The sequence below is a fragment of the Necator americanus genome, chromosome II, assembly GCF_031761385.1.
Source record: "Necator americanus strain Aroian chromosome II, whole genome shotgun sequence".
NCBI classification, from domain to species: Eukaryota; Metazoa; Nematoda; class Chromadorea; order Rhabditida; family Ancylostomatidae; genus Necator; species Necator americanus.
In genome coordinates this window covers 17,573,932-17,601,863 of record NC_087372.1, presented here as the reverse complement: position 1 = coordinate 17,601,863, position 27,932 = coordinate 17,573,932, and the positions used below count along the sequence as shown (strand labels likewise).

Genomic DNA, 27,932 nt, shown 5'->3' with positions numbered 1-27,932 from the left:
CTGAGTCATAAAAAAGTCAATGGAAGAAACTTATGTGAACCTAATAGATTGTACATAATAGTAACTCACCTTGAGCGTTCGAATGGTAGTTCTTCCAAACATTTCGAGAGCGATTAAGACCACTGACATCCCAAAGATGAAGACGGAAGTTTTTATAGTGAATCGAGTCAACTGTGAAACTAAAGTAATCAATTTTACACTCTAAACACTAATGTAGTCACAAAAAAAAACAAGTACGAGTACCCATTCGTCGGGGATATGTCAGGAACATAAGGTGCTCTCATTATTGAGCGAAGCAAGGTAGTTTTGCCAGCACCGTCGAGACCTAGCAGTACGACACGGGCATCTTCGTAATGGCCAATATGGAGTTGGTTCGTCCGCGATATTGAATACGGAATTAAGGTCGACAGCACAGAATCCTCTCAAAGAAAAAAATATTATTAATTAATCTCTAAACAAATTACCCTCAAGATGAGCACAAAAGTAATGCATAATGCATATGCATTACTTTTCCGCTCATATACAGAAGAAACACTGCCAAAGTAAAAAAAAATAGGACGCATTAAGATGAAAACCCGCAAAACACAGAAAATCTTACATGCACAGAAGTACAGATTTTTTTAAAACCGTCTGATATGAACACAGAAACTCATCTAACGGATGAGTTTGGCAATCGTGTTAGCTCGTACATGGATGTATGTGCAGCAATCCACAAAAAAACTAAGCCCTTGCATCATTAGGATAACATTGATCTAAAATTTCTTTTTTCGAAAAACAGAAGTCATTGTTTTTATTTTGATTAGGTTGTTGATTCTCCAAATTATTCTTCAAGTCTCATTTATTATGTCAATTTTATATTTTTGGCTGCGCATATGAGTCTGCTTTTCACCTGCTCGCGGTGACCCTGCTCATATTAAATTTAATAAGTTGAAAAATTCGAGCTTCAACGAATTTCGATTTATTCAGGCATTTGAATATACGCTTTTGGCACGTACGAGCTATATAAATTGCACACTCACGCTTACCCAATTAATTACAAAAAGGTGCTGGTGTATAGGGCGCTGCCAAAGCCGAACCAGAGTGTCCAGGAGCTTTAGTAACAATCCTACGTTTCGTTGCGCTGAACTGCCGAACAATGTCTAGGTTGAGGAATTTGAGTCTCTCGGCATCGATAGGTAGTCCAAGCCTGAGGTGCGTTCGAGACGACGTCTCGGCAAAGATGCGGGCAGCCGAGTCAGATAATGGTACCAGCCGGTGAAGCCATTAAGTCGAGTAAGTCATGGCGGTGCGTATCGTTACGCACAATTTTCGCGACAGCTTATCTATAGGGGGAATGACTGGCAACGACAATCGTCAATTGCACTGCGCAGCAGTTAGCAACGTCAATAGACCTTCGCGCTGCACCTTCGCTTTACGCTCTGCCCCCGCCTATGATCTATCAGCCTCATCGTCTAATAAGGTGTGAAACATGCGTCGCACGCTATCTCTGCTATTGCCTCTATACGGAGTATAAATCGTTCATGTATACAAATATATGAAACGGTTGCACACGAAATGTCAGAAGTAGGAGATAATTGTTTTTTTTTTATTTTTATAAAACAAGTTAATCGGAACTTTTAAGTCTCAAGACTCGAGAAGATAAGGTGAAAAGATGTATCAAATAATACCAAGATATTTTGTAGGACTTTATTTTCTTTGATTTCAGAGTATCGGATAAATAAAAGATAGGCGGATAGAGATATAAATGCTGTCAAAATTCGAATAGCTATTGTTTGATGAATTCAAATTTGCTCACAATGCACACACAGATCTAGTTCAAAATTTAATTAAAGCGTGAAGTGAAGAAAATGCTTTCAAATGTACCGTAGTGCACTGTTGGTTCCAAAAGTTCTTGATAGAAGGTTTTGCATTTTGACACCAAGTTGGATTCCATCAAAGAAGTTTTTAAAAACAAGGCGAGGAAGTTTTAGCTTTTTTCCATGAAAAAAGGATTTTTGGAAACTAGTTCTTTAGACAATTCATCCGAAAACAGAGAAAGTTTGAAGCATTGATGAATGGTGGATGTTCTTTTGTATACAGATGCAGACAATCTAAGCAACCATCAGCATTTTCTTTTTTTTTTTTCTACTTTCTACGCTACGTTGTCACCTACCAAGTAATTGCAGTACAAACAATGCGCACCACAGCGATGACGGCGTGATTGGTGAGTGTGGCTTAATGATCACAGGCGACCGAAGATATGCCTGCTCTGACCTATCGACTGCCTCTTCTGCAGGCACTTATTCAGCTGCACATAATCGGCTGTGGGTACTTAACGACCCCCCATCCCCTTCCAAATACATGGCTACCGTGCGAAGTCCGACACTATCATAATAAAGACTAATTCTGATCGATTACCAGATGACGTAAATCTTTAATAAGTTTGTTAACAGATAATTTTTTGCTCTGAGACTAGTAGATGATATGCACTAGCCTTCAGTCGCCTATGTCGAGTGTTCTTTTTAACAAATCCTACCCTATAAAAGAAAAAGAAGACAAGTGCAGTATTCCTACGAGTGAACATTTTATTCGCCAAACCAGCTCCGTAAAGAAGGAAGTGGAGTACAAAGAAACTGAATCGAACATATTTTCACACCTTGAACAATGAAGGCTATTTCAAAATTTGAATTACCTGGATGATGTATTTCTTCGATAGTTGCTGCTTCAGCTAATGCGAGCAAATCACTTTTTCGTTCCACGAGTTTTGATCGCTCCAAAACCAAACTACGTTGTAGTTCAGAAGATGTGGAACTAAGCTAAAAACCGATGGTGGTGATACGTAGCAGACAGTAAAAACACCTGTAGAGGGAATGAAGGGCACTATACACTCGTAGTTTCAGAATACCTTGTTGTGAATGGCATCCATTTTTTCAATATAAATATTTAAAGTGGCCACTCTGCTATTGACGTGTGATGTCAACGTATCCAACGCTGTTTCTTCATCGCGACAGAGCGATTCTTTAAGACGATTGAAATGAGAGCGAACCTAAATATTGCAGTTTTGCTACACTGATTGGACTGAAAAAACGGACCTTCATCAACACACCAGCATTAAGCCGCAATATGTCGCTCTCCAATGAATTTCGCATTATATTGTATGCCGTTATGTTGTTGTTATAGTCTGTTCAAAACTACGAAGCTCGGTGCAGTTCCCTACGCGGTCGTGCTGAAAGCGGTACGGAGGGGCGTAGCTGTTAAGGTGGAGGGGGACCATTGCTAGCACCAGACTTGTCTGGGAGGATAAAAACACTGACCTGACACATCGCGGCCAGCCACCGCAAGTCATTGCATAGGTCAGTTACACGTTCCAAAACTTCAAACAGTTCTGAATTGAAGTGAACGCGGTGGAGCATCCCAAGCGGATTGATTAACACCAGACACTTTACCCTTTATTCTTATTCTCACTTATCTTTGCATTTCGCAATGCTCCCATGTCGATCCCAACCACTAGCTCCACTCGCCGCTCACGCAACTATCAGGACGAACTGTTTTCCTTTATGAATGGTCCCTTCAGGACGATTGAGCTGACTGCCTGTCAGTAACTCTTAGAGGCATCATTCCACGAATCTGGCGTGGTATGGATTTTCGTTCGAGTAAACCTATACCGGGTCGTAGATTATGAGTACAGGGTAGTTCCGCTCAACATCAAATGAAATGAATTGCCCATCAGAGTGTCCCAATGAATTTTCGACTAGCCGCAAACGGGAGCGGAGCGCTAGGATATAATTCACTATCTACTAAATTGTTTTGGAGAATCAGACACATTCACTGCAATTTGTGACGTGAGGTGATCTCAATGTTGAAATCGTACCAGAAGCAAGAGAAATCCTCGCGAAATATGAGATAGGTATCTGATAGCTTCAAATTACGTGCATAAAAATTCTCGTTAAAACGGAATATTCCAGCTCTCAAAAGTAACGGTAATGAGAATTATCGTTATCCTGTAACTCCCAAGCTTTTTTTTAGCCTAATTTATTCCTGAACTTCTGTATCTCTGACTTCCTGGAACTTACAGGAAGAAAAAAGAGTTCAAATTTGATAAGATTTCTAGACTTTCTGAAGGTGATATAAAGACAAACTCACTCCCTTTCTTTATTAGAACACCATACAAATCTCATGTATTTCTATCTAACACTATTATTCTTTGACTTATTCGGTAATTTTGACAGCTCACACCACTCTTCTTTGCATATTTCTTTGTAACTGCGCAGTTTTCTGCGTCTCTTTGGCTAGACGAACATCTATGACGGTTCTCTGCATCTTCATGAACGACTGGAGCGTGACCTCGTCGAGGTATGTTCGCGTGTCCGCCGGCACATCCACTGGGCACGTTTTGCCTCGGAGGCATTCGCGGCGAATCCGCCGGGACCCTCTTTACCGTTCCCTGGCGCTTTGCATTAGAGGACGTAGTAAAGATCAGCATTTCGAAGCCGCCTGTTTACAGTAATGCAGGGAAAGATGAGCGGAACCACCCCCGTATTCATAATCTACAACCCGATATAGGTATACTCCAACGAAAATCCATACATCAGATTCGTGGGGTGATGCCTTTGAGAACAGAGATCTTAAAGGTTGGAACCCAAGCAATCCAGCGAATTTGTGTGTTCATACTACACAATAAAATAAATATCTTCAAGTATTTTGCTTTAAGTATTGTTTGGATTCTCATTCTAGAAAGCAAACAAAATCTTGAAAGAACTATTTTGAAAAATAACTTTTAAAAAGCACCTGTGTAAGCGCATCGCTAAATGGTCCTCTTTCTCTGCTCGATAATTCAATTACAGCTCTAAATAGAGAACATCTAGTTCCTTTCTTCTATGCTATAGCATCATCCAGAATACTAAACTTACTTTTGCATACGACGCCTCAACGTCTCCACTTCTGTGAGACCTTTTGAGACCTCCGAAATTGCCTCATGCAGCTTCTCTCGGAGCTCATCCGTTTCGCGCTCAATGAGTACATGAGCGTGACCCTACAACTGATACTGAAGACTCAAAATTGCTCAATTTCGTCGATTCAGCACACACTCTGAACGAAAATTAGGTGCAAAGGTCAAAACAAAACGACACAGAATGTTGCCGCTTCTGAGAGAAGAACCTCCACTTCAGAGTTACTGTCATTTATTTTAAGTTTAAGTAATTAGTTCAATTTCATGCATTAGTACGTAATCATATAGTTTTACAACTGATGTTCTCACTGTGTTTGTCTACCTGTTTGCCTATTTAGAGCGCAAATTAAGACATGGACGGCAAACCTGAAACGGTCCATTTAGTCGAATAATTCAAAACATTGTGATATATTGTAGTATTGAGCCTAAGAAAAGAAACGATATAAAGTGGGACTGAAAGAGAGAACCCCACGTATTTGTCTTTGAAAAAAACACCCCACGGATCTACTTCACAAGAGGGATCACAGCCGGTTAGTCGCGAGGCTACGTGGCGCGTCCCCAGGTGGGGGGACGTAGGGGGCTAATCGTAGACCAAAAGCGACCTCGTACCTACCCTGAGACGCAGGTGGATTCCGGAGATGGATTCCCTGGTTCTGCTGTGCAAGGATCGGTTCATAATACTATCCAAACGTTGATCAGGCCAAAAACCTACAATCAAGTGAATGGGAGATGCAAGGGAGGCAGTTTGGAGTCGCCTACAACAAACAAGTTCTATCAGAACACTCCGGGAGAACGCAATGTTCTCTCCAAAACTCATGGAACTAGAGGCCTGCAACTTGACTATGTGTTCTGAATTTATATACAAGACACAGTAATAGAAAAGAGTTTTCTGATCCCGGGAAAAAATCTGGTATGGTAACGCCAGAAAAGACGGGGTTGCAGGAGTCATGCACGCTATCGAAAAAGAAAAGGACTAGTTTTTTTTCCAGAGGGTTTTGGTGGTTTTAGTTCATGACGGTACGCTTGCATCGGATGCGGCCATTGAAGATCTCATTATGCAAGCTGGGAAGATTAAGTACGACGCTATCGGACTGACCGAGACGAGACGACGGCACCCACTTAGCGTCGTGTATGACACTGGAGAAGAACTGTTCTTAGGAGCATGCGACAGCAAATAGGTGTCATCGTCAACACGAATATGACAACGAACATCGATTCTTTCGAACAACTTACAACCAGAATAGGACGTTTATGGATGAGAAGAGGTGGTTCAATGCCAGCTTTGGCCATTTTCGTCGCTTACGCTTCAACACCAAGCTATGAAGAAGAAATAGTCGAAGATTTTTATATGGACCTGGAAAAGTTTTACAGAGAAGATGATACCTCCCCAAGGTCATAATTTGTTATTTCAGCGCCAAAATTGGCCCCAGAAGAACGCCCCAAGAACTTCGGAACCCACGGCCTTCAATGGAATGAGCAGGGAGAGAAGCTTTCAGAGTTTATCATGACGACTTAGGCCATCCATGGGAACTTGGAATTCCAGAAGCCATTCTCTCTACGCTGGACGTGAGAGTCATCCGGTGGAGGATATCATATTGAAATTGACCACATCATTGTCAATGAAAGGTTTTGCCTAACGGATGTTGCTGTTGCACCAAAGTTTTGTACGGCATCAGACCACCTCCTTCGAGGAAGATTTACACGAAGAAAAGAAGAAGTATCGGAGTTCACTAAGCTAACTCCCAGAACCATCATCGACTGGGAGCATTTCGCTTCGTTTGTCGGGTTTTGGGAAGACACCGTCATGGATAACATCGATATACATCGACATATGAACGGCTTGTAGAACATTCTCACGACTGTACGATAAAAGCGAAGAGTTTCAAAACCACCAAGAGACGCCCGTCTACGAGAAATCTAGAGCTGATACGTCAGCTCTAGACGTATCAGCTCTAGAACAAGATAGAAAAAACATTAGATGAAGGACAGCCATCCCAGCGAGCAGGGTTTCGAAAAGCGTTAGGTACAATTGACCACATGCACACCGTTTCAAAACTCTAGAACTATCGCGAGAGTACAAAATGCCGCTACGTCCCATTTTCATCGATTTGAAGAAAGTCTTCGATTCAGTTGACATCGAAGCGGTCATGGAGGCCTTGGACAACCAAGGCGTCTTTAATCCATAAATAAAAATACTCCGTGAGTTGTATAGCAACTTCACGTCCAAAATTTCGCCGTTCTACAAGAATATCATCAGTGACGTGAAGAGAGAGGTCCGAGAGGGTGATACAATCTCACCTAAATTTTTCATAGCCACCCTTGAGAACGCAATGCGAAAACTGGAATGGGACGTCATGGAAGTGAAGTTGATTTTCGGCAGCTATACCACCTTCGATGCATGCTGGATGTTGCTAGAACGATGTCACTACCGTTTCGCTGGTGACATTGTTCTAATAACATCGAGCATTAATCAGGCGGAACGGATGCTGGCCGAATTTGATGAAACGTGCAAAAAAACCAGTCTTCAGCTGGACCAATTGATGTGAAGAGAGGGGCGCGAGAAGGCGATACAACCTCACCTAAAATATTCATACCTAAAATTAAAATATTCTTACCTAAAGTTTGATTTTGCTTTCGACGTTTTCCTATGCATACGTACAACTTGCTCTCCTTTTTTTATGTACGTGAAGAGAGGGGTTGGTCAGAGTGAGACAATCTCACCTGGAATATTCGTTGCCACTCTCGAGAATGCGATGCAAGAATTGGAATGGGATGACATGGGAGAGAAGGTTAACAGCCGGCATTTGCACCATCTTCGTTTCGCTGATGACATCGTTCTAATACCATCAAGCGTCAATCAGGCGGAACGGATGCTGACCGAATTTGATGAAACGAGTAAAAAGATCGGTCTTTACTTGAACCTAGACAAGAAGGTGTTCATAAGGAATGGATCGGTTTCTGATGCCCATTCAGGCTCAGCGGAACGAACATATCCGAATGCACCAACTACGTTTATCTAGATCAGAAAATGAACATGATGAACGATCTGACCTCCGAGCTTGGCAGAAGGAAACAAGCGCCTTGGGGAACATACAAGAGCATCGAAGGTGTAGTGAAGAGGACTAATAGTGCTCATCTATTCAAAAACACCGTTCTTCCTGCTTTGACATACGCTTCAGAAACTTGGCGTTTCGCAAAATCACTCGTCACTACCATTAATTTTGATTAATTGATCAGTGAAGGCGAGCGCACAGAACATCACATTAATCAAAATTAATGGTAGTGACATTTTCTGTAAAATCAGAAATATCTTTTTCTAACAACATTTTCTTCTTTCTTTTTTACTATAAATAAAGGCGAAAGATTCAATAGTTTTCTTTCTAAACGTGTCAGTTCTACATTTTGAGAATAATCAAACTTCAGCTTCAAACACTCCCCAATCCCAATATAATGTAGGCACAAATTTAGAGTATTACTCGAAGCATGCGTGTTCCTCCTGCGACCTCCCTCGCCACATCATGTAAACTGTTGGCTACTGTTTAAGCAGCCGGTTTCATTCGTGTTTCCACTTTCTGAGGAAGGCATAATACCAACCTGAGGCAAGTGAAGTGAGCCACTGTTGTGACGGTTGTAACACCCCATTTGCCTTTTGCTACATGCACACAAAATTACTGCGCGATAATACTGCATTATTGCACAACAATTCTAAGCCGTTGCATCCGTCGCACCCCATATTATAGCTATCTGTCTCTGGCGCACCAATCCGACGCCGGTGGACCCGTCGCACTGACTTCCATGGGTACATGGCACCGGCGCACCAATTCGACACTGTGGGACCCGCCGCAGCCCGTTCTATAGCTATCTGACGCCGGTGGACCCGTCGCACTTCCCTGTCGAATTCCGTGACTGGCACACACACACACGTGACAGAATAAGCCCGTTACTATATACAAATCGACGCCGGTGGACCCGTCGCACCCCCTTTTTGAATTTCATGACTCTCTCTCTCACACACATACACACACATGACGGAATAAGCCCGTTATTATATAACATGATCATGATGATCATAATTTACGTGTTTGACACGCATATCATGATCATCATGATACATAATAACGGGCTTATTCTGTCACGCGTGTATGCGTGTATGTGTGTATGTGTGTGCGTATGTGTGTATGTGTGTGCGTATGTGTGTATGTGTGTGTGTATATGTGTATGTTCATATGTGTATGTATGTGTATATGTGCATATGTGTGTATGTGTATATGTGTATGTATGTGTATATGTGTATGCATGTGTATATGTGCATATGTGTATGTACGTATGTGTATATGTGTGTGCGTATGTGTGTATGCGTATGTGTATATGTGTATATGTGTATGTGCATGTGTATGTTTTTTATTGTATATGCAGTGAGAATTTGTGAGGAACGGACCCCTTTATTTTTTTTTTAAAATATATTTTTACTATGTGTTTCATAGTAAATGTGCATATCGTGTATGTCGATGTTTGTGTGTTGTATGTGTATTTGTACGGATGGGTATGATGTGTATATGTGTATGCATGTTTGATATATGTGCATTAGATACTCTATATAAATACAAATATCTATAATTCTATATAATTTTTTCCAATCACAAACCTACGTCTTCCAACAAAAAGGTTTCCTTTTTTAACCTTTTTTATTTTTTTTTTTGAAAATTTTTTCCCCCCAAACCTTCTTCTTTTTTTTCCCCTTTAATTTTTTTTAAATTTTTTTTTTCTCTTTCCAACCCCCCCCCTTTTTTTTTTTTTTTTTCCTTCTTTTCCTTTTTTTTTTTTTTTTTTTTTTTACCCCCCCCACCAACAAACCCAAAAAAAAAAAAAAAAAAAAAAAAATTAGGGGGGGGGGGGGGGGAAAAAAAAAAAAAAAAAAAAAAAAAAACCCCTGGCCCCCCCAACCGCCCCTTTAAAAAACAAATTGGGGGGGGGGGGACAAAAAAACCCTACAATTTTTTTCCCCCCAAACCCCCCTCCCTATTAAGAAAAAAAAAATTTAAAAAATTTTAATTTAAAAAAAAAAAAAAAAAAAAAAAAAAAAAAAAATTAAAAAAAACTTTTCCTTAAAAACCCAAGAGGGGGGGGGGGAAGGTTTGAAAAAATCCCCCCCCCCCCAAAAAAAAAAAACAAAAAAACGCCGGAAAAAAGCGGGGGGCCGAACCGGCCCACCCACTCCCCCCAAAAAAATTTTTTAAAAAAAACCCCCAAAAAAAAAGGGGGGGGAAGATAAAGGAGGGGGAATATAAAAAAAAAAGAAAAAAAAAGAGAAAAAAAAAAAATAAATTCAATTTTTTCTTAATAAAAAAAAAAAAAAAAAAGAAAGGGGGGGGGAGCCCCAGACCCGCCCAACCCAAACCAAAAAAAAAAAAAAAAAAAAAAAAAAAAAAAAAAAAAAAAAAAAATAATTATTTTTTTAAAAAAAAAAAAAAAAAAAAAAAAAAAAACACCCCCCCCCCCACCCCCCCCCCAAACCCCAAAAAAAAAACAAAACCCCACAAAAATGGGGGGGGGGTTTTTAAAAATTTTACACAATGAGGGGTTAAAAGGGAAAAAAAAAAAAAATAAAAAAAAAAAAAAAAAACAAAAAAAAAAAAAACAAAAAAAAAAAAAAAAAAAAAAAAAAAAAAATAAAAAAAAAAAAAAACAAAACAAAAAAAAAAAAAAAAACACTTAAAAAAAAAAAAAAAAAATAAAAAAAAAAAAAAAAAAATAAAAAAAAAAAAAAAAAAAAAAAAAAAAAAAAAAATAAAAAAAAAAAAAAATTTTTAAATATTTCAAATTTTAAATTTTAAAAATTAAAAAATAAAAAAAAAAATTAACAAAATTTTATTATTAAGAAGAAAAAAAAAAAAAAAAAGAAAACAATAGTATAAGTACAACAAAAATATATGTAAAAAGACTCCTTTAACTCCATATCGATAGCTAAGTAATGAAAGTAAAAATAGGGACAATCGTTAAGCATTAGCTGCACAATCTCCTTCATAAACACTTTTATAATAGAAATCATTTCTAAACCCTCAGTCTTGGACACATAAAATTCAGTAAAATTCTTAAAGAACAACAAACTTTGTGCAATCCGTAGTCTCTGCAGAAAATACACATCAAGCCATTTTTATTACTGCAGTTTTCTTCCTGAAATATACACAATATGCTGAAAACAAAGATCTAAAAGAAAAGAACCTTAGAGATAACAAGGTCTGGTTGATAACTGATAAACCGTACACGGAGACTATTACCTTGCAAACAAATTCTATAGGATAGGAGTTGTGAACACGACAACTGGCGGTGGATGCTGGTTTCTCGCTAAGCGGGATCCGTCGATGCTTTGAGAGAACGTTGGTGTCATGTGAGCTATCCGCACACCTTCAAGATCATAGAAAATAGAGTATACGTGAGAGTGAGAAGGCTTGATTTACCTTTCGCACAAATGGCTTTCACAAACAGTGCAGAAAAGTACCGCAGTGTGACAAGGATCTTCATCACAGTCTATTCCTAGTAGACGATCACGAGCGTAACGGTCAACCTAAATATGGTGAGCTGAGAATGAAATGCAATAATTAATTTTTTTTTTTTTTATCCTAGTTAGGAATGGCCACTTAGTAGTCAACATGCTCAATGGCATGAAAAATGTCAGTGTTGCCTTATTTTCATCCAGCACAGTGCGTGAGAAACTTCTAAAGTATACTTATTTGAGATGCCACAGACAAAGTCAATATAGTTACTCGAAGAGTTAACAGATAATAGAAAAATATGGCAGGGTACACGGGCCTCTCATCGCTTTCTTCGTACAGCAAATATCACTACGAAGAAAGCGATGAGAGGCCCGTGATTACTTGGTGCAGCAGCGTAACAATCTGCAGATTTAGGGGTGACGAATTCAGTAGAGGTAGTCACGAAACTAAGTAGATTTTTTTACTTCTTTCGGAAGTTGTACAGACGCCTCAATAATTATAGTCCTTATTGCTGATGTGATACAGAGTTTTAGATTTACTTTGAAGTATATATTAGCGCACCTATCAGTGTAAAGCCGCAAGGTACAACAACCTCCACTGGCAACATCTGCTCTGTGTTCAAAGAGGACATCAACCCTCAGCCCACGTTTCATCCTTGGTAACAGCACTTCCTATCGAGAGAAATATCGTTCGAAGACCAACCCCGTTCTGGACACAATGCTGATTTGAATAATGACTCTGCGCAATGCCTGAAAGCATACGCCAATGTCGCCGCTCGCGAATTGTCCACAACATTTGCTGTTGCCAAAAAACCTTCACGATCTTGGCCACCGTAAAGTTATTTGGGCACTGCTACCACAACTACGTGAATAGGAGAGAGCGTCGAGGAGCAATTTCTGTGAATCACTGTTTCTTCCTGAAATCTCTTCGTAATTAAAATATGAGTATTTGGAGTAAAGAGAAATCTTCTTATTACGTGGCTCCTTCTCAATCGAACAGGTCAGCGACAGATCTGGTGAGATGAAGCGTGTGAGCCACAGGACTAGAGAGCATGGTACATGGTGGTTACGTGTCCAAGTTAGTACAACTCTTGCAGCGTTAGATGCACATGGCCAGAGGTTTTCGTACACAGCGTTTGGATCCTTTCCCTTAATCAAGTCGGTAACAGACTGAAGCTTACAATTCACTTTCTCAGTTTGCTAGCAGTATATCTCTTTGCCTCGATGGATTCACCCCGGTCCAGAAAGCTGAGTTGGGTCGTATCAATTTGGGCCTTAAGAAGGATCGTGGAGCTTCATGGCGATTCAACCACTTAGTCAGTCATCGTCGATTATCGCAGAGAATCTACTTTTGGTTGCTCTTCCCAACCCAATCGAGAAGCTGCTAGTTTTTAATGTGCAAAATAAGTGGTAATGACATCTCAAAAGTTCGACTTTTCTGATTAACTTGTACGGCACTCATTTGTCATTTGAAATCGTTCTACTTCCAAACATTGACTTCAGATGACTAAGCACTGCAGCATTACTTGCTCTTACTTGCTTCTGCGAGCTAGCAAACAGTTGTACGTAGGTCAACTTGAAACATTGCCTTGGATTAGTCCTTGCGAATTAAGGATATTACTCGTACTTCAATGTAGTAATTCGCTGCTCCAGCTTAAAGGCAGCATACCACGAATCTGAGGTGGTGCAGATTTCAGGTGGAGTATTCGTATACGGCATGGGAGACTACGGAGAAGGAGGTGATTCCGTCCATTTCTTGCTAATTGCCGTAAAAAAACGGCCCGGAAGATGCGGCGCCGCACAAGACTGGCGCGCTCCAATCGAACCTCTTGTACACAATGGTGCGCCAAAACGAATGAAGCCGTATCTTCCGGGCCGTTTTTTACGGCAATTAGGAAGAAATGGACGGAATCACCCCTCCCGCCATAGTCTCCCACCCCGTATACGAATACTCCACCTGAAATCCGTACCACCTCAGATTCGTGGGGTGATGCCTTTAAGAGAGGCCGGTTGCGCGAGGTCTCGGACAAACATGCCTTACTTTTCTTATAAGTGTTGGTCAGTGTCCTACATACTTGTTCTCCATCTTGTTGTTGGCTCCCCAATCGTGGCAAGGCACCCAATGGGTCAAAGGGTGGATTGTAGCCTGGTCCAACTGTTAATCAACTTACTCCCAGCTGTAACTTGTAGGGTAGTCATTATCTCACAAACCAATATCCCAGTTTCAGCTAGTGAAGCGAACCATAGGGATGAAAAATTAGAATGGCAGGCATCACCACACATGTTGTTGGAGGTTCAAAAGCGGGGAATGAAATGTAGTTGAAGGTTTGGCTTTGATTGTGCAGGTGATCTCAACGACCTGGCCTTCGAATGAACGGAAGAAATGGACGGAATCACCCCTCCCGCCATAGTCTCCCACCCCGTATACGAATACTCCACCTGAAATCCGTACCACCTCAGATTCGTGGGGTGATGCCTTTAACCATATCGAACCAAAAGCAATGACGGTATTTTTGATTCATTAAGCCTCGTTGTGCATCAATCATTGAAAAGATACGTCTTCATTGATCGTACGAGCCCCAGCTTTATCTCCAATCGCTTCTCTCCTTCGCAATCGTCATCAAAAAGTTCGTAAGCTCAGTTCATAAGTGACGTTGACGAGATACAAATCCTTCCTACGTAACTAGTTGAGCACTAGGCTGTTCCAAACTGTGCTAAAAAGACAACAAAGCATCTCGTTAGGATCCTTCGAGGACGTTTTATATCCTTTTTGACCAATGTTCTTTTGGCCCACCTTTCGCCGGTTCTTCCGTATTCTTGGGTGGCAATTCGAACTGATAAAAGAATACAGCCTCGAAACTGCAATTGTTCACTTTGAATGCATACATTATTTTCCAAATATATTGAGATCTACAGAATTCATGCCTTCAGACGATACGTAAAACTCTAAGTAAAAATCATTTACTACTTACTAAAAAGTAAAAACGTAGAAAACAAAATCGGTAACATCGTTCCGGACAACCCAGGAACACCTGCCTTCTTGCATAACAGCGATAATTTCGTTGAGAACTGCCACGTTCACAAAGTTGTAGTTATCAGGAAGATGCTTTACTTGTAAGCAGCGTCCCACTTAGTCTTCTTTCAACCAAATAAAGGGTTTTTTAAAGCTGCTGGAGTAGAACAACTGGAGTAGCAACAAAGTTTTTTTTAAGAAAAGAAGTTTGGTAAGATATCAAGTCTAACCCAGCGCAATTCATCTAAAACTCACCATCATGCGATGTATGACAACTTACTAGTAACAAATATCAGAACAGAACAGCAGAACATTCAAATGAGCTGCTATACTGATGGTACACTAATACTCAATACTGATGGTTACTGTCTTACGTGAAATCGCGACATTTCTTCGATTGGAAACTTCCTTTAACATAGGTCTCCTTCTGCTATAATGCTATAATGATAGTCATGGTAACTGCACGAAAAAAATTGTTAGGACAGAAAATAGGTCTAATGAAAATACCTCCTGCATGTGTCAACGGTTGCAGAATTTATTGCGGGGTCCTTGGGATGATATCTATATCCGAATTTTTCATAAAATTCAATGTACCTTGCGAGAAAGAAGAGAACTACTAGAACACTTATCGATATAATTGTCCGCAACTTTTAGCGGAAGGGCATTCCACAGCTTATCAGAAATTAACAAGCCGAGGGAAGAAGTAAAAGCAAGACATAACCAACCTTCTCTCCCTCATTGCAAGACTGTTGGATCCTTTCAATGAGCTCCAGCAGCGCAAAATTCTTCTTCAGAAGTCGCACATCTCCTTCAAATGGTTCATATTGCGATGAAATTTGGTGAAGTATAGTCAGTTTGAGGATATAAGCTATTTGTATTCTTTAACGTACATCGGTAGTATTGCCTTTCTAAAACAATAATGAATTAGTACTTGTGTGAGAGCGCAGGAGTTGGAAGAATTATACCAACCAAATCTATGGATCTCCTTCACTAGAGGAATAACAGCCGGTTAGTCGCTAAGCGTTTCCAGGTGGCAGATAGGAGGCTAATCGCGGACCAAAAACGACTTCGTGCTCGCCCATAAACGCAGGTGGATTCAAGAGACGGACTCCCTATTTCTGCTGTGCTAGGACTGACCAATAATACCCTTGCATCCCAACCACTGGCTCGGCCAAAAGCTTCAATCAAGCGAGTGGTAGGTGCAAGGGTTTGGAGTCGCCCCCCACAAACATTCTCCATTTGTCCACTCCGGAAAGATGCGACGTTTTCACAAAAAAAAACTGTGAGACTAACGCCCTGCAACTTGCCCACGCGTTTTAAAATTAAAATAAGAAACAGCAATACCAAAGTATTTCGTGACTTTGGAGAAATACCAGGAACAGCAACGTCTGGAGAGACGGGAAGGAAGAGCCATTCAGGCTAATGAAACGGAAAAGGAGTAGGATAATGATCTGCACATACAATGCACGTACTCTGGCATCGGAAGCAGCCATTGGAAATTTGATGATGCAACCCTGCAAGATTAAGTACGACGTTATCGCACTGACCGAGACGAGACGACACTGAACGAAATATATGACCTTGGAGTAGGACTGTTTTTGGAAATAGTTTTTTTTTCTAGTTCCATATACAGTGGAGAAACTGTCGGAGTCGGCGTTCTCGCCAACACGACAATGAATATCGACTCTTTCCAACAATTTACAACCCGAATCAGGAGTCAGCTAATGAGAAGATATCGTTTAACGCCAGCCACAGATGCAGTAGGGAGGGGCTGGACTCACTTCAAGTGAAGGGGTCTAGCTCATGAGGTGCAATTCAAGTGATGGAGATCCGTTCACCAACTATCCGAAAGTGGAGAGGTTCTTTCCTTCAACCGTTCAGAAGTGAAGGGAGACGGAGCATCGGGTCCGACTATCGCACCTATACCGCCAGCTTTGACCATGTTCGTTGCTTACACTCTATCATAAATCAACGGAGAAGTAGAAGGTATCAGTAAGGACTTAAAGGAGTTCCACAGAGAAGGTAGTGTCTTCTATAAAGTCACTGTTAGTGGTTTCAATTCCAAAATTGCCCAGGAGAACGCGTGAATAACTTCGCATCGAGAACCACGGTCTACAGTGGAACAAACAAGGGTAGTTTATCGCGGCGACAAAAAACCATCTGTGGGAATTCTCAATTTCCTAAGCTCTACTTTCTATGTGTAAACCGGAGGGCAGCATGACGAAATAGACCACATCATCGTCAGAAAAAGGCTTTGCTTGATGGACGCCGCTGTTGTACCAAAATTCTATACCGGATTGGAGCATCGGTTCCTTCGAGGAAGATTTTCCTTCACACGAAAAGGAGAGAAAGTTGCAAAATTCAAAGAGCGACGTGAAAGAAAGACCATCATCAACGGGGATCTCTTCGTTTTGTTAGTCAGCTTTTGCAAATATTGCAATGGACAGTCTCGACGACGGACCGGCTCGTAGATCATCCTCACGACTGTATAAGGAAAGCGAAGAAAACCACCAAAACCCTCTGGAAATGCTTGAGCTAATACGTCAGCGTGGAGCTGCAGGAGCTGCAGTCAACAATGAACCTACGCTCGAGCTCGCTAGACGTTGCACAGAGGCGATAAAAGAAGACCCCAAAGAGAGAAGAGCAGCAGTATTGGATTCAGAGGTGAGAAAGAACATTCCCTATATCCGTCGAGACTTTGCAATACAAAGATGAGTGCTCTTTATCGACACCACCTGCCTCCCCAACATCTGAAATAAGATGCTCAGGTAACCCAAGAGAACCTCGCTTCTGAAGTCCGAATTCCCCCCAGGTGAAGTATCGCACTTCACCAGGTTCAGACAAGATCATTTCTAACACCAGCAAAATAAACCATCAGTCGTCATCAACACACAAGTGAGGCTCTTCGCTCGTTACATTCCCGAAACCAGGGTTCCTAGTCAATGGAAAACGGGCAAAACCGCGCTACTGTGTAAAAAGTGAGATCAACATGACATCGGTAACTGCCGCCTAGTTTGTTTATTGTCTGTAATTCACAAAGTATTCACAAGAGTAATCCTAAACAAGATAGAAACATCATTACATGATAGGATAGCCGTGCGAGCAAGTAGGTTTTCGAAAAGGATTCAGCACGATTGTCCACACACGTTTCGAAACTCATAGTATCGCGAAAGTAGAAGATGCCGCTGTGTCTTCCCCGTCTTGAAGAACGCCTTCAGATCTGTTGATGCGTCATGGAAGCGTTGGACAATTGAAGCATCCCTACCCGATATGTACAGATATTTCGTGAATTATATAACAACTTGTTGCAGGAGTCATGAAGGCTAAAGGATAGGGGGCTAATCGTAGACCAAAAGCGACCTCGTACCTACCCTGAGACGCAGGTGGATTCCGGAGATGGATTCCCTGGTTCTGCTGTGCAAGGATCGGTTCATAATACTATCCAAACGTTGATCAGGCCAAAAACCTACAATCAAGTGAATGGGAGATGCAAGGGAGGCAGTTTGGAGTCGCCTACAACAAACAAGTTCTATCAGAACACTCCGGGAGAACGCAATGTTCTCTCCAAAACTCATGGAACTAGAGGCCTGCAACTTGACTATGTGTTCTGAATTTATATACAAGACACAGTAATAGAAAAGAGTTTTCTGATCCCGGGAAAAAATCTGGTATGGTAACGCCAGAAAAGACGGGGTTGCAGGAGTCATGCACGCTATCGAAAAAGAAAAGGACTAGTTTTTTTTCCAGAGGGTTTTGGTGGTTTTAGTTCATGACGGTACGCTTGCATCGGATGCGGCCATTGAAGATCTCATTATGCAAGCTGGGAAGATTAAGTACGACGCTATCGGACTGACCGAGACGAGACGACGGCACCCACTTAGCGTCGTGTATGACACTGGAGAAGAACTGTTCTTAGGAGCATGCGACAGCAAATAGGTGTCATCGTCAACACGAATATGACAACGAACATCGATTCTTTCGAACAACTTACAACCAGAATAGGACGTTTATGGATGAGAAGAGGTGGTTCAATGCCAGCTTTGGCCATTTTCGTCGCTTACGCTTCAACACCAAGCTATGAAGAAGAAATAGTCGAAGATTTTTATATGGACCTGGAAAAGTTTTACAGAGAAGATGATACCTCCCCAAGGTCATAATTTGTTATTTCAGCGCCAAAATTGGCCCCAGAAGAACGCCCCAAGAACTTCGGAACCCACGGCCTTCAATGGAATGAGCAGGGAGAGAAGCTTTCAGAGTTTATCATGACGACTTAGGCCATCCATGGGAACTTGGAATTCCAGAAGCCATTCTCTCTACGCTGGACGTGAGAGTCATCCGGTGGAGGATATCATATTGAAATTGACCACATCATTGTCAATGAAAGGTTTTGCCTAACGGATGTTGCTGTTGCACCAAAGTTTTGTACGGCATCAGACCACCTCCTTCGAGGAAGATTTACACGAAGAAAAGAAGAAGTATCGGAGTTCACTAAGCTAACTCCCAGAACCATCATCGACTGGGAGCATTTCGCTTCGTTTGTCGGGTTTTGGGAAGACACCGTCATGGATAACATCGATATACATCGACATATGAACGGCTTGTAGAACATTCTCACGACTGTACGATAAAAGCGAAGAGTTTCAAAACCACCAAGAGACGCCCGTCTACGAGAAATCTAGAGCTGATACGTCAGCTCTAGACGTATCAGCTCTAGAACAAGATAGAAAAAACATTAGATGAAGGACAGCCATCCCAGCGAGCAGGGTTTCGAAAAGCGTTAGGTACAATTGACCACATGCACACCGTTTCAAAACTCTAGAACTATCGCGAGAGTACAAAATGCCGCTACGTCCCATTTTCATCGATTTGAAGAAAGTCTTCGATTCAGTTGACATCGAAGCGGTCATGGAGGCCTTGGACAACCAAGGCGTCTTTAATCCATAAATAAAAATACTCCGTGAGTTGTATAGCAACTTCACGTCCAAAATTTCGCCGTTCTACAAGAATATCATCAGTGACGTGAAGAGAGAGGTCCGAGAGGGTGATACAATCTCACCTAAATTTTTCATAGCCACCCTTGAGAACGCAATGCGAAAACTGGAATGGGACGTCATGGAAGTGAAGTTGATTTTCGGCAGCTATACCACCTTCGATGCATGCTGGATGTTGCTAGAACGATGTCACTACCGTTTCGCTGGTGACATTGTTCTAATAACATCGAGCATTAATCAGGCGGAACGGATGCTGGCCGAATTTGATGAAACGTGCAAAAAAACCAGTCTTCAGCTGGACCAATCGATGTGAAGAGAGGGGCGCGAGAAGGCGATACAACCTCACCTAAAATATTCACGGTCATTCTCGAGAAGGCAATGCGAAAACTGGACTGGGACGAGGGGGGTGAGGCTTGATGGTCGGTGGTTACCGAATGCACCAATTACGTTTATCTGGGTCGGGTAACAAGTAGCAGGAGAAAGCGAGCAGTTTGGAGAGCGTATAAGAGCATCGAAGATGTAGTGAAGAAGACTAGGAACGCCAGGCTCCGAGTTCACCTCTTCAACACCACAGTACTTCCTGCTTTGGCCTATGCTTCAGAGATATGAGCAGTTCGCAAGCAGGATAAAATGCCGTGAGCGTCATTGAGCGTGTAATCGAAGCAAGTGAGGGGCGGGATTCGAAGTTATATCCTACTACAATATCCTACGTCAGCTATCGAAGATTAGCCCTTGCATTTACCAAGTAAAGTAAAATAAGGTGGGCCTAATATGTGATTTGCGTTCAAACGACAACCGTTGGACTAGAGCAGTGAGCAACTAAGTTCTACGCGATACACTCTAAGACCACCCCTGACCTGATGGTCAGACTTCTTCAATAGGCCCTTTGAAGAAAAATTTGATGCTCATCGTGTCCCTCGCGGAAAAACCACAGGCAACATCTGGCAGCGATACGGACTAATGGAGGAATTGCTGGTGCCCGCTCTATCAATTGAAAAGCAGCGGGAGCAAAGGTGACCATGATGTTCAACCAAATCACAGATTACCTTTAGAAATTCGAAAATCTCTCGGTATCTGCAAAAACTGTGATTAACATATGTAAAAACCTCACGTTGCAAGTTAGTGCCTCCCCTCTAGGAAACGCAGATGGATATCAATAATACCGATCACTGCCTAGATCTGCAATCAGCATTCTCATATATCTGCTCAAGCAATTTTTCGTCGCATTTTAAAGACATTTACTGTTAGATTTGTAGCGAAAATGCAAACAACAAGAGTCAGGTTCGGTCGTATTCCATATGTAACATGGGAAGAGAGACTCGATGATCGCTTTGGGCAATAGATACAGTTCTTCTTCACCCTTCGTCATTCCCCCCCCCCCCCCAGCGTATCCGAACATGCTATTTGTCCGACAAATGTTGCTCGCAGAATTAATTGCACACTCCATCAGATATATTGCGAGAGTGAGCAGCAAAGCAAGCTACACAGTGGAACAGCATATCAAAGCTTCAGGCGCGCACAATCTTTGAGGGTACTTGGGAATTCGCTTCAGGCGGACAGGGTCGGACAAATTAGCGTTTTATGTTAAAATCTAACAAGACGGAGTCAGCCAACTTGCAATGCTACACATCTAGGCTATTCAAAAATGAACCGAAAGGTTCAGCTGGTACAGATGTAGTTATTTTACAGACACGGATCTGCATGAAAATAAGAAGTGAAGTGATAGAGTGAAAAGATCTTATTGTTTTTGACTCCTCGGATAAATCAGTGAGCGCCACAGGCTTTTTCTCGAAGTCGGTGTCGAATGTATTGCGCCAGCGTAACGCGCTATATTCAGCTTTCCCATCGACAGGAGTGGGATCACAGGAGAATAAAGTCATGCCGCCAGAATATGTTCGACTCTGACTGTCGCCATAAGGAACCAACAAGAAGGACAAAAGAATTAAAACCACACAACAATAGAATTAAAAGTAATTTTCCAATTATTTTACAACAATTTTTTAGAAACACATATGATTTTCCGAAGAAACAAAATGGTAAAAATAAACCTTATCACTGCATCTTTACATCGAAGAGATTTAAAATAATGCTCACCTCCAGTAACTGGAGTGCTAACACGGTCAAAAGGGCAAACAATGTAAGAAACTCCTGGTCTACAGATCGACTGCGCACATCCTTGGCAAATAGTGTGCCCGCATCCTTAAAAGAAAATACAGTAGAGCACGCAAGAACACCAGGATCAACGTCTGATCAAAACAATATGACCTGTGCTGTAGTTGCATAGGAGTCTGTGCTGGTGGTGGGACTTTCGGCTAGCTTCAACCGGGATTGAATTTATGTGCACCACTTCGAGCGCAGCCGCTTAGGCTGCCCGCAGAGTTCACAGCTGCGAGGGTCTGTGGTTTGTTTGATGGTTGTTGAGCGTTCGCAATCATGCGCTCAATAGCGACCAAACCGCAGAGGCTGCGAACTCTGCAGCCGGTGCCTCGGCAGCCTTACGTGGTCGCAAAAGTCATGTCATTTTGACTCGTCTGTGGAGGGACTATGCTTCAATGAGTGCGAGTAATAGCGGAAAGGTCGCGGCTGCTGGGAAAAGCGTACATCACCGACTGTATAGGCAACTCAAGCGACGGTGATCCAACGCATAAGAGACTTCTACTGTCTTACGTCAGTACATTTTGCAGCTTTGCCAAAGAAATGCTTCAGCCTCTATATCTATAAATAGAATTTCCTCATATACCAGTAGTTGCTCTTAGAATTTAACGAAATGAACTTTTTACTAGAAAAAATGTTATAGACCTGTAAGTACTCTCGGGGTTCTTCTTTCTTCCAGTCCAGAATATTCCTCATTGCAAACATTGCAACCATATTCCCCCATTTCTGAAACAGAGGCATCCATTGTGCTTAAAGAAATCAGGAAAAAATAGAAAAATAAAATTGTGTCACGAAACGAGGTCTTATGTCGTAAACAAACAATTGCTAATGACTTTTATGGTAGAGACAAAGGCAGCGTATCACAAAATTGACATGGAACGGAAACCCAAGGGAACCCGTAGGGTCAGAGTTGTAGATCACGAAATCCTGCGTGGCTTTCCTATCGTCGTAAAAAGAAAACGGCGTGGGAACAGCATTTGTTCCTACGAAGAAAGTTAGAACACGTCCCCTTATACACCTTCCGGTCTCCTCAGCACCCTACTCGCTGATTTTACCTGACTAGGCTGGCGAGAAAACCTCATTGATCCTCGACCGCTCGCTCGTGGACGTAGCGCATGCACAAGAATTGTGCGTTTCAGCTTACCTCACAGGAAAGATCGCCGTCTTCCACGCCGTGATTAACAACGATTAACGGAAATTGAGCGAAGCCATTCTGGTTTCCGTGATCTACAATTCGAACTTTACGGGTCCCCTGTGATTTCCATACTATCAATTTCGTGATATGCTGCCTCTAAACGATTTGATCTGATTGCGCTCCGATCAGGTGAGTCTAGCACCCGACTTCGAACGCAACCGCGCCGCAAAAGCAGTACAATTCGTCCTGGGCCGACACTTTTATTTAATCAACGATTCAATGTGAGTCTTATATATTAGTGCACACTACGGCTGCACTGACTTGTGCTCAACTTTTTTTTCTCTGTTTGTAGATTTAACGACAATATTTTCCTAGTTTTCATAAGCCGCTTCTTTCTACCAAGCGAGAGCTCGAGGAGAGAATTCTTTAGAGCAGTGTAGGTTTTACAACTCTCTAAGTACAGTCGGAAGAGCAGAAGGGTGTGTGTCGTCATAGAGTTTTATATTTGGGTCAAAATGTCACGAAGTTCGGCGCAGCACTCTGTTGTAGTTCGCGATGATCCCACCTCGATCCCTACAGATAGCTTCACCGCGCCCTTTCGAGCGCAGCAACTTACGCAACTGCACCGAGCTTCATATCCTTCTGCTTCGACCCTAATTTCTGTGCCGAAGCGGCCAACGACTCTTTTTCTTTGATAGGACATATTATCAATACCACAACATCGGTAAACTCTATACCATTCAAAAATTGATTCTAGTTTTTTTGTATATTTTTGCACGATTCGATCAAGTCAAGACTACGAAAAATGCTATTCATTCAGGTATAATTCCACGAAAGAAAAAGAGCAGAGATCTAACCCCAAATATACTAAGAAGATAAAATCTTAGAAAAACTAATGAAAATGATTTTGCTGCAACTGCACGATCCCAGTCATGCAGAAGCACACGAAACAAGAACAAAAAAATATCTTAGAGGAAGAAAAATTCGGAAATTAGGTGCGTGTAAAGAGGGTCCCGGCAGATTTTCGAGCATGTCCCGATCGTCCCTTGGCAGAGCAATTAGCGATGGTGCGAGAAAGAGATTTACCTTCGTTGGTACTTAAATAGCTAACTCTGCTCGTCTACCAAGAGAAATTCTCGCGTAAGATAAAAGAGGAAGGTGCATCTAATAGCTCAAAATTAAGTATATGAAAATTTTCGGTAAAAACGGAACAATCCAGCTTTGAAAAGTAACAAGAATGAGGCTTATCGTTATCTCTAAGTTCCAAGCTTTTTTATAGTCTAATTTATTGCCGGACAGATAGGCCATCTGATCTCCGACCTCTTATAAGAAAAGATTTAATTTAACCAGATGTCTAGGCTTCCTAAAGGTAAGATCTAAGCAAAACTCGCTCCCATTCTATTATTAGAATACCTAAGAAAATGGCATGTACCTCTAACTATATTGTTCTTCAATTTATTCGGTCTTTATAAGTGTGTAGTTATTTGCGTCTCTGTTGCCAGAAGACGGTGGTCTGCGTCTCCATAAGCGACTGGAGCGTGACCTCATCGAAGTATGTTAGCGTATCCAGTGGCATATCCACTGGACACGTAATGTCTCGGAAGCATTCGCGGAGAATTTGCCTGGACCCTCTTTACCGTTCCCCTCGCACTTGCATGCGAAACGCGCACAAGAGTACTTTACGTTGGGCTCCGCACACGTCAAAATCGTGATATGCTCCCTTCAAATGATTCGGAGATCTTACTTTGTAGATATTTCTGCCTCATATTTTTTGTGTGACTGCACATGAACAGCATTCTTCACAAACGCAATTGTAGAAAAATCTCAATATCTAGGAACAACGAACGAGGTGTAGAGAAGAAACCCATACCCGTTTTTCACAATATATCCTTTGTGGTTACGGACAGCGATAATTGCGCTGCATCGCAGTAAATGTTGTCAGCAAATCCTTCTGCCATGTTCTTTGGCCATTCCCCTTCCTCGGCTGGTCTTAAAGGCATCACCCCACGAATCTGAGGTGATACGGATTTCAGGTGGAGTATTCGTGTGCGGGATGGGAGACTACGGAGAGGTGGGTGATTCCGTCCATTGCTTCCTAATTGCCGTAGAAAACGGCCCAGAAGGTACAGCTTCAGGCGTTTTGGCGCACTTTTTTGCACAGGGAGTTCGACTGGAGCGCGCCAGCCTTGTGCGGTGCCGCATCTTCCGGGCCGTTTTTTTACGGCAATTAGGAAGAAATGGACGAAATCACCTCCCTCTCCGTAGTCTCCCATCCCTTATACGAATACTCCACCTGAAATCTGCACCACCTCAGATTCGTGGGGTGATGCCTTTAAATAAGCCTGGCGAGCGAAATAATTATTTGCAATCCTTCCAGTTTGTGTAGATGGTGAAAACGGAATTGTTCTGAAGCTTCAAAGAATATCATTATCTTGATTGGAATTTGAAAACCTCAGAGATTTTATTTGTTGTTTGAGATCATACTTTGACGGGTAGAAGGTAGTTTTGGGGAGACTCAAGACTGCTCTAATCAAACTGCACTTGAATTGCACACTAGGGCGCAAAATCGCTCCTAGACTTAGGGAGGAGCCAGAGTCTCTTCAAGTAAAAGGGGTCTAGCTCAAAAAATGCAGCTCAAGCGATGAGGATCTCTTCGAAAATTGAAGGAGGTCTCTTCGAAGCCGTCCAAAAGTGAAAGATAATCGGAGCACTGGCTCCGACTATCGCATCTATGCTCAAAGAGCACAAAACCGTTCTTAACTGTCAAATGCGAATTGCGGAAAAGCCATTTTCCCGGGAATTTTCGGTTCTTTTTTAACGTTCGAAGTACATGATACGACTTAGCTATTCGCTCCCAATAAGACTGTATGAAGAGTGTGGTGAAGTTAGAGCATTAGTAATTTTCAACTCTATATCTTTCTTTTCTCTTAGTTACATAAATTATAAAGTACCAGTCTTAACGTCCGGCTAAGGCCGGACTTCATGTTTTCTGTGGTATTCTGTTTGCTTGCCATCATTGATAAATGAAAATTAATAGTAGTGGCATTTTTGGCAAAACTAGAATTGTGCTTTTCTAACAACGCCTACTTCTTTTTGTTATGAATTCACGCGAAAGATTTCATAGTTTTCATTCTAAACACATCATTTCCACATTTAAAAAAATATTCAAACTTTTCAAACATCCAAACATTCAAACACTCCTTCGATACCAACATAATACAGACACAATTTGAAAGCATTACTCTAAGTGTGGGTTTTCTTCTTGCTTTTCCCCAACAGTTATCAGAAAATGATGTTTTCACAATAACGACATCATCGTACTGATAAAGATAACGTTCCACGCCACATCACGTAAGCTGTTGGTTTCTATTTAAGGGGCTAGTTTCATTCGTGTTTCCACCTTCTCTGGAAGGTTACCAAGCTGAGGGAAACGTGCAAGGAAATAGACACGAGGTGGAATCATGCACACACATACACACATATACACACATACACAAACACACACATACACACATACGTACACATACACATATACACATACATACACATACACACATTCCGCAAAAGTTCGCAAATTTTCGCTAAAGTTAAAAAACTGAAACCACTTCTAAGAGATGAAAATCTCAATTATATTCATTTTTTTTCATTTTCAGCTGTTTAAAAGTGGATATTTTGGAGTCTAATGACCAAAATAACCAAAAAAAAGCTCAGATTCTCGGCGCATCTCTGAGCGGACTGGGAGATCGCGAACAACTTCGTAATAGGAGGAAGAAGGAAAAATTTTAGAAAGTTTATTAGAGAAGACTTGCCCTAAAATTTAAAAAAAACTAAAAAAATAAAAATTTTGCGACTCTTTTTGGATTTGCCCGGTCTAAATTTTGAGTTCGGAAAGGAGAAATTTTGCACATAATGGTTTCCTTCCACGGATCTCCCTCACTAGAGGGATCACAGCCGGTTAGTCGCGAGGCTACGTGGCGCGTCCCGGGTGGCGGATAGGGGGTTAATCGCGAACCAAAAGCGACCTTATGCTTGCCCAGAGACCCAGGTGGATTCAGGGGATGGACTCCCTGTTTCTGCTGAGCCAGGACTGACCCATGACATCCTTGTATCCAGCACGTCGGTCCGGCCAAAAGCCCGCAATCAAGTGACTGGGAGGTGCAAGGGAGGCGGTTTGGAATCGCCTCCAACAAATAAGTTCCACATGTCCACTCCGGGAGAACGGAAGTTCTCCCAAAAACTCATGGGACTAGAGGCTTGCAACCTGCCCATAGGTTTTAAAATTTTTATGCAAAACACAGTAATAGAAAAGAGTCTCCTGATTCCGGAGGAAAGCCTGGTACGGTAGCGTCAGATAGGACGGGGTTGCAGGAGTCATGTAGGCTACTGAAACGGAAAAAGACTAGGATGACGATCTGTACTTATGACGCACGTACGCTTGCATCGGAAGCGGCCATCGAAGATCTGATGATGCAAGCTAAGAAGATCAAGTACGACGTCATTGGACTGACCGAGACGTGACGACGTCACCCTCTTAACGCCGTATATGAAACTGGAGAAGAACTGTTCTTAGGAACATGCGACAGTAGAGGTGGTGGTGGAGTTGGCGTCCTCGTCAACACGAGAACGGCAAAGAACATTGACTCTTTCGAACAACTTACGACCCGAATCGGACGTCTGTGTTGAGAAGATGTGGTCCAACACCAGCTTTGACTATCTTCGTCGCTTACGCTCCAACATCAAGCTACGAAGAAGAAGAAGTCGAAGCTTTCTATATGGACCTGGAGAAGTTCTACCGAGAAGAATATGCCGTCTACAAGGTCATAATTAGCGATTTAAACGCCAAAGTTGTCCCAAGAAGAACGCCGGAGGAACTTCACATCGGGACCCACGCCCTACAATGGAATGACCAGGGGGAGAGGCTCTCCGAGTTCATCATGACGACTAAGACCACCCATGGGAACTCGCAATTCCAGAAGCCCTCCTCTCTACGCTGGACGTGGGAGTCACCCGGTGGAGGGTACCGTAATGAAGTAGACCACATCATCGTCAATAAAAGGTTCTGCCTGACGGACGTCGCTGTTTTACCAAAGCTCTATACGGGATCGGACCATCGCCTCCTCCGAGGAAGATTTTCCTTCACAAAGAGAGCAGAGAAAACCGCCAAGTTCAGAGAAGAAATTCTAGGACTGTCATCAACTGGGACCTCTTCGCAACGTTAG

At 42.1% G+C, this 27,932-nt stretch overlaps 3 protein-coding genes across 4 annotated transcripts in view; 2 read left to right on the top strand and 1 right to left on the bottom strand.

Moving 5' to 3' along the window:
* Positions 1-27,212, bottom strand: part of RB195_018211 (uncharacterized protein) — a gene marked incomplete at both ends in the record, with an annotated part of 27,947 nt that extends 735 nt beyond the window's left edge. The window contains 14 exons of one of the 2 annotated variants that reach the window (XM_064185549.1): positions 70-179; positions 244-421; positions 2,672-2,795; positions 2,885-3,025; positions 4,768-4,825; positions 4,890-5,011; positions 11,036-11,101; positions 11,206-11,332; positions 11,386-11,492; positions 15,159-15,241; positions 21,519-21,623; positions 22,224-22,327; positions 23,330-23,444; positions 27,143-27,212. In XM_064185549.1, coding sequence (XP_064041430.1) covers positions 70-179; positions 244-421; positions 2,672-2,795; positions 2,885-3,025; positions 4,768-4,825; positions 4,890-5,011; positions 11,036-11,101; positions 11,206-11,332; positions 11,386-11,492; positions 15,159-15,241; positions 21,519-21,623; positions 22,224-22,327; positions 23,330-23,444; positions 27,143-27,212 — 1,510 coding nt within the window. Of the gene's footprint in view, positions 1-69; positions 180-243; positions 422-2,671; positions 2,796-2,884; positions 3,026-4,767; positions 4,826-4,889; positions 5,012-11,035; positions 11,102-11,205; positions 11,333-11,385; positions 11,493-15,158; positions 15,242-21,518; positions 21,624-22,223; positions 22,328-23,329; positions 23,445-27,142 lie in introns of those variants that run through there. The other variant, XM_064185550.1, reaches the window with a different exon arrangement.
* On the top strand, positions 7,606-7,947 carry RB195_018212 (uncharacterized protein; the record flags this gene model as incomplete). The annotated part of the gene is made up of 1 exon (XM_064185551.1): positions 7,606-7,947. One exon carries the CDS (start codon positions 7,606-7,608, stop codon positions 7,945-7,947), a length of 342 nt encoding a protein of 113 aa, XP_064041432.1.
* Positions 27,118-27,932, top strand: RB195_018210 (uncharacterized protein; the record flags this gene model as incomplete). Its single annotated transcript, XM_064185548.1, has 2 exons — positions 27,118-27,227; positions 27,398-27,932. The coding sequence occupies 2 exons, from the start codon at positions 27,118-27,120 to the stop codon at positions 27,930-27,932; spliced, it is 645 nt and encodes a 214-aa protein (XP_064041429.1).